Source organism: Lithobates pipiens, unplaced genomic scaffold (genome assembly GCF_037356315.1).
Source record: "Lithobates pipiens isolate NorthernLeopardFrog02 unplaced genomic scaffold, aLitPip1_a1.2 Scaffold_22, whole genome shotgun sequence".
Taxonomy (NCBI): Eukaryota; Metazoa; Chordata; class Amphibia; order Anura; family Ranidae; genus Lithobates; species Lithobates pipiens.
The window spans coordinates 91655382-91669137 of record NW_027507784.1 but is presented as its reverse complement, the minus strand read 5'-3'; the positions used below and the strand labels follow the sequence as shown (position 1 = coordinate 91669137).

The 13756-nt window shown below is 42.7% G+C and overlaps 1 protein-coding gene across 2 annotated transcripts in view; it reads right to left on the bottom strand.

The window, feature by feature from the left end:
* USP37 (ubiquitin specific peptidase 37) overlaps positions 1-13756 on the bottom strand; it is a 60137-nt gene that overhangs the window by 41247 nt on the left and 5134 nt on the right. For both annotated transcript variants that reach the window (XM_077447885.1, XM_077447886.1), the window contains exons 2-5: positions 5439-5631; positions 3391-3562; positions 3043-3140; positions 2238-2410 (exon numbers count right to left, since the gene is read on the bottom strand). In XM_077447885.1, the coding sequence (XP_077304011.1) occupies positions 2238-2410; positions 3043-3140; positions 3391-3562; positions 5439-5594 (599 nt within the window). In that variant the 5' untranslated portion in view covers positions 5595-5631. The remainder of the gene's footprint in view (positions 1-2237; positions 2411-3042; positions 3141-3390; positions 3563-5438; positions 5632-13756) is intronic.

The following is a 13756-nucleotide window of genomic DNA, read 5'->3' as shown; positions in this document are numbered from 1 at the left end:
CACCGAGCACTTCTTCAGGAACTTAAGACAACTATTACGCATGGGAAAAAAATAAATAAAAGACATAAAAAGCATACATAAATATATCTCACTTAAACAGATGAATATCACAAAAAATACAAAAAAGTAGAATAAATCCGATTGACAACCCCAAAGACCCAACAGTATGAGAACCCAACACAAGTAGGAGGAGCAAACCAACAACTGCGGGGCATGTAAAACATATTGACAGGGTAACAATGTGTATAGATTTAAAATTTGCTCCTCCTACTTGGTTTGGGTTCTCATCCTGTTGGGTCTTTGGGGTAGTCAATTGGGAGTTATTCTACTTTTTGTATTATTTTTCTGATATTCATCTGTTTAAATGTGACATTTAGATATGCTTTTTATTTAGTTTTTCACACATAATAGTTGCCTTAAAGTGGTGATGCCACCAAAAAAAAAATAGAAAAATAAAAATAATTGGAAAAATATATTTTTTTTTTACTCACCTCTAAATGCCTGTTGCTAGGTAAGTGTTCGATTACTAAAAAAGTCAGCAGCTTCAGTATTTGTAGCTGCTGACTTTTACATTTGTTTTTGTTTTGTTTTTTTAGGGGGCACCCCACTTTAAAAGAGGAAGTAAACAGGGTCCGATTTTTTATTTTTTTAATATATAGATGCTGTAAAGTATTGCAAAGCCACACACACCATTAAAATAGGCCAAAAACGAGGCTTGAAAATACCTTATTTATCTTTTTTAGTATCTCGTCTCTTCCGGGTATGGGCCACGCCATTGTTACTCCAGTTTGCTTAATTGTTTGTGGACGTCATTTCCAGCCTTACTTTGTTTCCCTGTCCAAATCTCGCACATGCCCATGATGTCTTATACTGTCACAAGGTGGGAGAACCAGGAAGGAGAGAATCAGAGTACAGCCTTGCAAGGCTTCCCTCTGTGCCGTTCTCAGCGGAAGATAATGACCCAGCATGCAGAGGATACAGAAACGCCACACACAGTGTGCCGTTAAACTATATACGGAATGTGCAAGAACGGCTGACGTTACTAAACATTGCAGGGCGATTTTTATGGCAACAAACAGTGAGTAAACCTTCACAGGTAGCGATCAGCTGCCTTTGCTATATAGATTACAAAAAGCTGAAGTTGCAGTGGAGGGTTTACAACCACTTTAAGCCCCTGAAGAAAAGCTCGGCATGTAATATGTAGAGCGAGCCAAGTTACAATCTACAAATATATCAAGCATTGTGTAATTGATCTTACCGTACACATTTTAATTTTATATGCAGTGCAATGGTTTTATGCATAAGTGGCCAAAACTTTATCATATAGGCAGTATATATCAATGTGAATTTTAGCTCAATTGTCTATATTTTTGTATTAAAGTTTTTTCATTTTATTATTGTGTAACGGTGTGCCTAAAAAGTCAAAACTCTATGCACTGTTATTACTCTCCTGCTAAATCAGGGTGTGGCACATGTACTAGTTGTATATCCACAGTACCACTCTGTGGTGATACAAGCTAGTAATCTTAACCACTTTAACGCAAACCTCCCTGAGCACAGGTAAATATACAGATGACAGATCTATGTGAACTGTTAAACCTGCCAAAATGATTACAAATTTAGTTCAGCTAGTCCATAGTATCCCATAACCAACACTGCACAGCCAGGTAAATGTAATTTTCTGGTTCAGCTTTACAGCCCCTAGTGCCCCTCCTTTGGTGATATGGCTCAAATCAGCAGCACCACTGCTGTCCAGCAAGAAGTAAAGTGACAAAGCATTCAGTAAAACTGAACCAGAAAATAGTAAAGTCACTTTGCAGTACAGCAGGGTGTGTGTAAAACCGTAAAAAGTGGCTGAACAGAAATGTGAATTTGTATCGTAAAACTGTTCCCTTGCACTGTACTCATCTCACTTGTGTATTTAGCAGTTTGCATGGCATTTTGCTGCAATTAGAAATTTTTGTTAGGTGCCTGTAAAGCATTGCACCCTTGTTCTGCTAATTGTGGGTGCAATCTCAGGCTTGTGCAGACTGTCAGTGTAGCTGTCCGCCCATAGCTTGCACGGGCAGGCAGTTACTGAATGACAGGAAGCTCAATGGACTACCTAGAGCGCTCATCAAGATGGAAAACTTTAAAAATTTCGGGTACAGATTTTTATTAAAGCCCCCTTTAACCATGTTTGTTATTATTTACTGCCAAGGTTTGGTCTGTGATCTTAGTTATGTGTGTTTTCATACTTGGTTTCGGTTAAGCCGGTCCTATGTGGAGTAGATGTTACAGGTCCACTTCCACCTCGATTTGGTGTCATAACATTCAGCGAGGTTTTTCCAGGCACTCGTCCGTTATTAGTAATTTGCTTTTTTACTGGCGTTTCTTCCTTGGTTTCAAAGCTCACTCTTTTGGTAGGAGTCTTGCAAAGGGAAAAAAATAAAAAATAAAGATATTATAGTCATTTTCTCCACAATGAGCAAAAAAACCTTTAACTTACTGAACACTAAGAAAGTTTAAACTTTAAGTTCACCTTTAGAACATGGAACATGTTCCAGCATTTGCAGCCTCTACCCCCCCCCCCCCCCCCCCCCCCCATGACCGCAGGCAGGGGATCCTCTCTCCACACCCGCTGGCACAATTTGAAAACAGTGCAGCTGTATTTGGCTCCACGCACACAGCTGCATCATTCATTCACAGTTTCCTTGTAGTTCTCAATGAGCTGCAAGGGAGCTGGTGAGCGTTCTCATAGTCCATCGACAAAGACACACTGCCACCCCCCAAAAAAAGGACAGTGGGAGTTCACGCATGATCGCGCCCCCCCCCCCCCAAAAAGTAAAAAAGGTAGTGGCAGTAACATGGCCGCAGAATAAAACTTCTGAAAACTAAACAATGTTTTCTGTTGTACAATGTTCATTTGCTGCAGTGCATTTACATATACTTTAACAGTAAAGACACCATACCTAAAGACTCACTACACACAAATGGTAACAGACTGTATTTATCCACACTAAAACAGTAATCAATATCTCAGATATAAAAATGTAGGCATACCTGACTTTGGAGGTTAGTTAAAGGTCTGCTGCTGTCTCGCTGGGCACTTCTGTTTCCCAGAATGCAGCCAAAACTTCCAGATCCTTGAACTGGTTTTACTGGGAAAATATTAGAACATTTATGAATACAAAGTGTTTTCTTGCAGACATGGTCAAGCAGCTTTCTAGTGATCTGTCTGGAAAGTTACATTAAGTCAGAAGCTGGGTGTATACATTTTGGAGCAAATGTATGGCTCTCTCTAACCATTTCAATGCCATGACTTGGTAATGAACAGGAGGAAGTGTGCAGAGCCTCAGGTACAATAATTACAGATAAAAAGGGTATAAAGGTAACAAGGGTCTCCCTTACCTGTTTGAGCCTTTTCATGAATAATGGTCTCCAGAAAGTGTTTCAGCTCCTCGGCATCTTTGCTTGGAACCTTATCAATTGTCAAAGAACTGGTATCCTTCAACGTAACTAATAACCTGCTTTGTTTGACTCCAGCCGGCCGCAAAACAACATTTTTAATGTTCTGATGGAGCTACAAACGTAAAATTGTTGGTTATTTATTTTTTTACTGCATTAAAAAAAATGACAAGCTCTGAAAAGTCATGAAATAATTCCCACTGTGGCAACTTTACAGCCTTTCCTTGCCAGTGTCATTAGTACAGTGAATCAGTGAATATTGTTTAGCACTGATCACTGTAAGGTCGTAATTGGTTCCCCAAATAATAATAATACCATAAAAATATATCTTTTTTTTTTATTTTATTTTTTTAAGCATGACATTTTTTTCCCCCCAAAAAAGTGTTAAAAAAATTGCTGCGCAAATACCATGCGAGATAAAAAGTTGCAACGACTGCCATTGTATGCTCTAGGGTCTTTGCTAAAAAAAAAAAAAAAAAATTATTATTATATATATATATATATATATATATATATATATATATGTGTTTGGGGGTTCTATGTAATTTTCTAGCAAAAAAATTATGAATTTTACATGTAGGAGAGAAATGTCAGAATTGGCCTGGGTGCAAAGTGGTTAAGATCAACAGCACAACCATTGGTCCCTCCACACATGCCAGGGTCCTGTGTGTAATCCTTGACTCGGACCTCTCCTTAAGCCCCCACATCCAATCACTGGCTAAATCCTGCCGCCTTCACCTCCGCAACATCTCCAGAATTCAACCCTTCCTGACTAATGACACCACAAAGCAACTTATTCACTCCTGGATTATTTCCCGCCTTGATTACTGCAACTCTCTCCTTCATGGCCTACCCTTACGCAGGCTCCTCCCCCCTTCAGTCCATTATGAATGCTGCTGCTGGACTAATACACCTCACTAACCAATCCATGACTGCCGCCCCTCTCCGCCAATCCCTTCACTGGCTTTCCCTACCCCACAGTGTAAAATACTAACCACAACATACAAAGCCATCCACAACATCGCCCCCATCTATATCACCAACCTCATCTACAGAGGTTGCCCAAATCGCCCACTCCGCTCCTCCCAGGAACTCCTGCTCTCTAGCTCCCTTGTTATCGCCTCCCATGCTCGTCTTTAGGACTTCTCCAGAGCCTCTCCCCTTCTCTAGAACTCCCTGCCATGGTATATCCAATCAGCCCCTAACATGTCCACCTTTAGGAGATCCCACTATTCTATCCCACACCCACCTAAGAACTGTACCCGAGCCACCCCCATCAAATCAATCCCCATATCTGCTACCTTTTGCACCACCACCCCCTCCCTTCCCTTTAGAATGTAAGCTCTACAAGCAAGGCCCTCCTGTCCCTTCTGTATTGAAATGTACTTGTTCTGGCCCCCTCTACATTTTAAAGCGCAGTGTAAACTGTTGGCGCTATATAGTGTATAATAATAAAAGTGTATTTTTTTAAATGTACAGAATATCAGCACATAATATTGGCTGTCTGAGAGGTGGCCGAAATATAGTTTTTTTCGGTGCCGATACAATACTGGTTGATCCCTAGTACCTTCCTTCCAATCAGCTCGCAGAGCTCTCCTTACTGAGCTCTGCAGTTAGTTATTTCAGATCTCCGCTTCCTTTTTCTGATAGCTCTGACAAGCGTTCTAAATTCAGCACTTTCAATTGATGTAGATAAGAGAAGACTGCAGGTAAACAGGTATAATTTATGTAGGAGGATTGGTTTCATCTCTGTGCATCACCCGAGGTCAGTCACTTTGCTGGGTATATAGAAGGGTTTACAGCCACTTTGAAAGGTCACCTGACTTTCATAAAATAATGATAAATCATGTAAATCGCTGCACCAGTTATCCCGCAGTTTAAAATTACAATTACTTTTCAGTCGATCAGCTATGAATTTCAAAAACTGGAAAAAAAAAAAAAGGAATAGTATATGAAGGAGACCTACACCGTTGTCTACAAGACAAGCTCACCTGAAATTTTGCAGGTACGCCGCCAGCATTGAAACTCACGACAAGGCTGTATTTGTTATCTTTTTCCACAAGTTCACAGCTGCCTTCCTTCCACTTCGATGTCCCCATATTCAAGCAGTGGATCCGAATTGAGCCCCTCAGGCTAAGGGAAGCCATTTCGGCAAAATGGTAGAGATCTCAAAAAACAGGCAATCTGAAGGGTGAAAGGGTACAGTAAAATGAAGGCCTAATGTGAATCAGTTTAACGCTAAACACATTTGTGTATAATATATATATATATATATACACACACACACACACACACAGCCTTGAAAAAGTATTAACCCCCCCATTGGCTTTTTACTATTTTGTTACATTACAGCCCTTGGTTCAATGTTTGTTTGTTTTTTTATCTGAATTATCTGCAACAGATCAGAACACAATAGTCTAAGTTGAAGTAAAATTAGAAAAAAATAAAAATAAATAAATATATATATATATATATATATATATATATATATATATATATATATATATATATATATATATATATATATATATATATATATATATATATATATATATATATATATATATATATATATATATATACACACATACATATATACACACACACATACAATTTTTTTTCCACACACTATATTACCAAAAGTATTGGGACGCCTGCCTGTACAAACACATGAATTTTAACCACATAGCAACCGCAGAATGGCTCCCCTGTGCAAATCGCTGCTTTAAGGGGGGCACGGGCACCCACCGCATTTCTGAGAAGCTGATGCGCATGCCCGGCAGCCGCAATGACTGTCAGGCACCCACATTCAGTCCTGACAGAGCAGAAACGGGGATCTGTGTGTTCCTAGTATATAGGAACACCATTGATTAACCACTTCATCCTCGGAAGATATCCCCCCCTTTCCTGACCAGAGCACTTTTGCGATTCGGCATTGCGTCGCTTTAACTGACAATTGCTCGGTCATGCGACATTGTACCCCAAAAAAAATGATGTCCTTTTTTTCCCCACAAATAGAGCTTTCTTTTGGTGGTATTTGATCACCTCTGCGGTTTTTATTTTTTGCGCTAGAAAAAAAAAAAAAAACACAATATTTTTAACTTTATGCTATAATATCCCCCCCAAAAATATATAAAAAACATTTTTTTCCTCAGGCCCATACGTATTATTCTACATATTTTTGGAAAAAAATAAATAAAAATGTATGTGTGTGTGTATACAGTGGTGTGAAAAAGTGTTTGCCCCCTTCCTCATTTCCTGTTCCTTTGCATGTTTGTCACACTTAAGTGTTTCGGAACATCAAACCAATTTAAACAATAGTCAAGGACAACACAAGTAAACACAAAATGCAATTTGTAAATGAAGGTGTTTATTATTAAAGGTGAAAAAAAATCCAAACCATCATGGCCCTGTGTGAAAAAGTGATTGCCCCCTAAACCTAATAACTGGTTGGGCCACCCTTAGCAGCAACAACTGCAACCAAGCGTTTGTGATAACGTGCAATGAGGCTTTTACAGCGTCCTGGAGGAATTTTGATCCACTCATCTTTGCAGAATTGTCCTAATTCAGTTACATTAGAGGGTTTTCGAGCATGAACGGCCTTTTTAAGGTCATACCACAACATCTCAATAGGATTCAGGTCAGGACTTTGGCTAGGCCACTCCAAAGTCTTCATTTTGTTTTTCTTCAGCCATTCGGTGGTGGACTTGCTGGTGTGTTTAGGATCATTGTCCTGCTGCAGAACCCAAGTTCGTTTCAGCTTGAGTACACGAACAGATGGTCGGACATTCTCCTTCAGGATCTCTTGGTAGACAGCAGAATTCATAGTTCCTTTTATCACGGCAAGTCTTCCAGGTCCTGAAGCAGCAAAACAGCCCCAGACCATCACACTACCACCACCATATTTTACTGTTGGTATAATGTTCTTTTTATGAAATGCAGTGTTCCTTCTACGCCAGATATACTTGGACACACACCTTCCAAAGAGTTCCACTTTTGTCTCATCGGTCCACAGAATGTTGTCCCAAAAGTCTTGGGGATCATCAAGATGTGTTGTGGAGAAATTGAGACGAGCTTTGATGTTCTTTTTGCTCAGCAGTGGTTTTCTCCTTGGAACTCTGCCATGCAGGCCATTTTTGCCCAGTCTTTTCCTGATGGTGGAGGCATGAACGCTGACCTTAACTGAGGCAAGTGAGGCCTGCAGTTCCTTGGACGTTGTTGTGGGGTCTTTTGTGACCTCTTGGATGAGTCGTCGCTGCGCTCTTGGGGTAATTTTGGGCGGCCGGCCACTCCTGGGAAGGTTCACCACTGTTCCATGTCTTCGCCATTTGTGGATAATGGCTCTCACTGTGGTTCGCTGGATTCCCAAAGCTTTGGAAATGGCTTTATAACCCTTTCCAGACTGATAGATCTCAATTACTTTCTTTCTCAATTGTTCCTGAATTTCTTTGGGTCTCGGCATGATGTGTAGCTTTTAAGGATCTTCTGGTGGACCTTACTGTGTCAAGCAGCTCCTATTTAAGTGATGCCTTGATTGTGAACAGGTGTGGCAATAATCAGGCCTGGGTGTGGCTAGAGAAATTGAACTCAGGTGTGGACAACCACAGTTATAGTATGTTTTAACAAGGGGGGCAATCACTTTTTCACACAGGGCCATGATGGTTTGGATTTTTTTTCACCTTTAATAATAAACACCTTCATTTACAAATTGCATTTTGTGTTTACTTGTGTTGTCCTTGACTATTGTTTAAATTGGTTTGATGTTCCGAAACACTTAAGTGTGACAAACATGCAAAGGAACAGGAAATGAGGAAGGGGGCAAACACTTTTTCACCCCACTGTATATCTCTATCACAATGAGTGTATATTGGTTTGCGCAAAAAAGTTATAGCGTCTACAAAATAGGGGAAGTTTTATAGCTTTTTTTTATTATTCATTTGTATGTTTTTTTATTTTTTTAACTAGTAATGGCGGCGATCTGTGATTTTTATTGGGACTGCGACATTATGGCAGACACATCGGACAATTTTGACACATTTTTGGGACCATTGTCATTTATACAGCGATTGGTGCTATAAAATTGCATTGATCCGTGGGCGAGCAGGGGGTGCACGCCCCATTGGCCCCCTAGTGGACGCCTTTGGTACCGATGTACCATGACAGCGATTCGCGCAGCTGAGCCATGCTGCCGCAGTATAACTGCGGCGGCTGGTCAGCATGTGGTTAAATAACTAAATCGCCAAAGAAAACCAAATGCTAATATAAATGTAGCGATACCATGTTAATTAGCAGCTGCAGTGAAAATTTTTGGCAAAACAATAAAGAAAACAAAAAGAATACAAGAACCATGCTGTGCGCCAAGACCCCTTTCACACTGCCAGCATTTTTCAGGGGATACAGTGCTAAAAAAAAAAAAAAAAAGCGGCTCCGTTCACTCCAGTGGGCTTTCACACTGGAGCAGTGCGCTGGCAGGGCATCAGAAAAAGCCCTAACAGCAGCTTCTTTGGAGCGGTGAACTCACCGCTCCTCCCCATTGAAATCAATGGGGCATCGCTGCGATACCACCGCCAAAACGCCGATCCGGCGGCATTTTGCGAGCGGATTTAACCCCTTTTCGGCCTCTAGCAGAAGGTTAAAACCTCCCCGCTAACGGCCGAATAGCGACACCAAAACGGTGCTAAAATAGCGCCGCTTTACTGCCGAACCCCCCGGGCGGCTTGGTGTGAAAGCCCTTTCAAAAAGGTGTGTGTGTGTGTATATATATATATATCTCATGGTGACCTGAAATCAAGGTCGCTAAAAGTCCCACAAAAATGATTTGTGTCAAACTCCAAAGACTTCAACAGTATAGGTTCCAAGTCCCAAATAAAGTGATCGGAGGTTGATTCGTGTCATCACGACACACCGCCGCCTCCACATCCGGTTCCTGGAAAATCAAACAGTAACTGCGGTGGCAGATAATCATTGGCTATGGGCAGATTTCCTGGGAACTGCTATTCACACCGGGTGCCAGGCTTTTAGGCACCCCCTACATGTGAGTTTATTATGTCTTTATATTTGGAATAAACTTTTAAAGAGGAAGTAAACTCTCCCACTCTGATGCTTCTTTTCATTTAGTCTATTATAATAAGTAATTATCAAAGTATAGCTACTGTAATCCAGCCCAAATTGCATATTACTTACTGTTTAAAGAAACTTTGAAAAAAAAAAACTGTTTCCAGGGGTTAGGCAGCGCCATCTTAATCACTACAATACAGGGCACTTTCGCCCCCTTCCTTCCCAGCCCAATTTTCAGCTTGCAGCGCTCTTGCAATTTCAATGACAATTGCGTGGTCATGCTACACTGTACCCAAATGAAATTTGTATAATTTTGTTTGCACAAATAGAGCTTTATTTTGGTGATATTTATTCATGACTCTGTTTTTTATTTTTTGCGATATAAGCGAAAAAAAGAGTGGAAATTTGGATACAAAACAAACAATATTTTCTTCTTTCTATTTTAAAAGCCAAATGTATTCTGCTACATGTCTTTGGTAAAAAAAAAGTGTATAATAACTGGTTTGTGTGATCACGAACATATGTACGCAAATCATGTACATATGTGTGCAGGTGATCACGGACATATGTGTGCAGGTAATCATTGGGACGTGATTTTAGTGGGATATGTGTTTTTATTAGTGGGGACATTGTGTTTACACTATGTGATGACATGTGCGTTCTCACTAGACTGGTGATCAGCAAGTAAAAAGCTGTAAAACACAGCTCATACTCACTGATCACCAGCCAACTGCAGTGTTCTGCTCTCCTCAGCGACGACTTCCGTGTGAGAGGAGAGCCGATTGCCTAGCAACCGGCCGTTTGTTTAGATCACATGATGGCCGTGATTGGACATGGCCGTCATGTGATCAGGAGGGCCAATCGCAGAGCCCTCCTGCCGATTAGAGATGCGGCGTGTCCGGTGACACAAGCACATTGGGATCGCGCCGCTGCGTGGACACGCGCGCGATCCCCCTACTTCTGAAGGATGTTCAGGAACGTCCACTCAGAAGTAGAGAGCTCCCACCCGGCCGTATATGTACATAGGCCGGGTGGGAAGTAGTTAAGTATTGTTTTCCGAGTCCACAGTGGAGTGCATTTCCTCCCTTACACTGAGCACTTCCTGTACTGTTAACCTAGCCCCCTTCTCAATCCAACGTTTCTATGGCAACACTGCTTCCCTGTTCATAGCCGACTTGTTTTATTTCATAGTATTTACTTGTGCAGATTGTCTAATGTTTGCCTGTGTCAGTCTATCTTCAGCTGATAAGACTACAGTAATGGCCAGGTTTACACCGCATGTGATGTCACATGGGGTGTAGGAGGAAGCTCTGAGTGATTATGCAGCCTCCTGGGATTTCAGTGTTGTGCCGTAGGAAGGCCTGATAGACAGACAGACAAGTACAGAGTGTGCCATAAATCAGGGGAGATCTGGACATGCTTAGTGACTTCATTCTAAAGAACAAAAAGGATTACAACAATACTAAGCAAGTAAGGAGATATCTACAAGCAGCGTTCATTAGGGTATTTTATGCTGATTTACATGGGAGAAAGTTGTGGGGGAGGGTTTACAACAGGGGCGCCCAACCTTTTAAAGAGCGAGGGCCACTTAAGCGAATTGGTAACTGGTCGTGGGCCACAGTGAATGGAGTGGGAGGATGAGAGGTCCGTGTCCACTGACACAGGCCACTCTACTCTATGGGCCCTTTGATCCAATCCGATTCGCCCAGATGGAAGGGGCAATCCCATTATTATTTTTTTTTAGGTAGGTGAGTGTAAACAGACAAGTCCGTTTACATCTGCTGCTCCATAGAGGTGATTGGTAAGTGCGATTGGGTTGGACCAATCATGTGAAAGGGGCCTAAGGCTGCTTTCACACTGATGCGCTGCAATTTGCCCAAACCGCGGGTGCAGCGCAGTGGATTTTCTGCAGGTTAGCTGCACTTTGCCGTAAAATTCTATTATATTCTGCAGGTTTGGCGCACTTTCTGAAGGCGCAACAAACTCACAGGTAATAACAGAAGTCTATGGCTCAATGCAGGTAACCCGCCGCTGCACTGCACCTGCGGATCAGTTTGAAAGCAGCCCAGTAACCACTGGAAAATAGATATATCCATATATACTGTGAATTTAGTAGTAAACTTACCTTTAATAACCATCTCCCATTCTGGTATCGCTGGCTGTTGCTGTCCTAGGCAGAGCGCATTTGGTATCACTCCACCTGTGACAGGAGCGGGTACTATACAGAAAGCATTGTTAGCATTGAAAGCATGTGTGGCTCTGCTCCACGGCCACTTGCTTGCACTACCAGCGGCTTCATTCACAAAACTTCTGCTCTGGGATGGAGGGTCAGAAACCCATGATCTGGGCTTGCCAACCTGCCAACTTCGAGCAGGTGGTCGAGGGCCACATGTGGCCACCCCTGGTTTACAACCACTTTAAAAACGGTATTGCACAATGTTTTTCTGTTGCATCTATCCACATGAGGAATATTTATCCCAGACAAGGCCAATCTAAAGAAGATCTACAGGGGGCTGCCCCCACACGTGCATGTGACCATACTAGCGATAGTTGGTCCATTTTGAGGGGTGAGTTTACATGTATGTGGGGGCACCTTGTCTGAGCATTTACCAAGTACCGGAACTCTTTTTGTAGGAACACCGACCGTTCTCCTCCCCCAGTCAGTCCCGTACCCCCCCTACAGTTAGAACACACACTGAGGGAACACATTTAATCCCCTTGATCGCCCCCCAGTGTTAACACCTTCACTGCCAGTGACATTTATACAGTAATCAGTGGCTATTTATAGCTCTGATCCCTGTATAAATGTCAACGGTTTAAAAAAAAAAAAAAAAAAAAAAAAAAGTGTCCTGTCTGCCACAATGTCGCAGTCCCAAAAAATAATAATCGCAGATCGCCGCCATTACTAGTAAAATAAATAAAAATGCCATAAATTAATAACCTACTGTATTTATTGGCGTATAACATTCACTTTTTCACCCTGAAAATCGGTTGCAAATAGCGTGGTATACGCCAATACTTTAATTGTAGCTCGCTCAGAGGGGACAGTGAGGGTGGCGGAACGAGCGCCTTCAGATTACCTACAGTGAAAATCTCCTGTTTATATGGCGGCCTCTGTAATAGGAATTCCCGTCTCCTGGGCCGCCATTGAACCACTGTTCGGTCTTTCATAGGAGATCCTCACTGTATGTCGGCCCTCGTCCTGCTCCCTCCCGGCTGCAGATGGGCATCGACCAGGCTGCACCGATGGCAACTGCATTAAAAGCAATAGTGAGGCTGCTGCATTGATGGCACTTGAAGCTGCAGATGGGCACTGATCAGGCTGCAGGCAATGGTGAGGCTGCAGATGGGCATTGATCAAGCTGCAGGCAATGGCAAGGCTGCAGATGGGCACTGACCCTTATTTTGCTTCAAAGTTTCTTTTGTAAAATTTAAATTTTTTTCCGGAAACGTCCCTCTTAAAATGAATGTGCGTGTTATACACCGATAAATACTGTATTTTGTAGACACTAGAACTTTTGCACAAAACAATATAATACACTTATTGCATTTTTTTTTTTTTTACCAAAAATATGTAGAAAAAAATTGGACGTCAATTGTTTGTGTACAATGTCGCACGACTGCGCAATTGTCAAAGTAACGCAGTGCTGCATCTCAAAAAATTGGCTGGTCATTGAGGGGGCAAATCCTTCTGCGGCTGAAGTGGTTAATCACTTCCCCAGTCACTATACACACGTCCTGGAGCCCAAAGGAAGGATGGGGGGGGGGGAGCTAATAGGCTCTTTTTAGCTCCCTCTATAGGGGGTGTTGGGGGACATGCAGGCTCTCGCAGCTCCCTCTATAAGGGGGGGGTGTCAGGCTCCCGCAGCTCCCTCTATAAGGGGGGGGGGGTGTCAGGCTCTCGCAGCTCCCTCTATAAGGGGGGGGGGGTGTCAGGCTCTCGCAGCTCCCTCTATAAGGGGGGGGGGGTGTCAGGCTCTCGCAGCTCCCTCTATAAAGGGGGGGGGTGTCAGGCTCTCGCAGCTCCCTCTATAGGGGGGGGGGGTGTCAGGCTCTCGCAGCTCCCTCTATAAGGGGGGGGGGGGGTGTCAGGCTCTCGCAGCTCCCTCTATAAGGGGGGGGGGGGTGTCAGGCTCTCGCAGCTCCCTCTATAAGGGGGGGGGGGGGGTGTAAGGCTCTCGCAGCTCCCTCTATAAGGGGGGGGGGGGGGTGTCAGGCTCTCGCAGCTCCCTCTATAAGGGGGGGGGTGTCA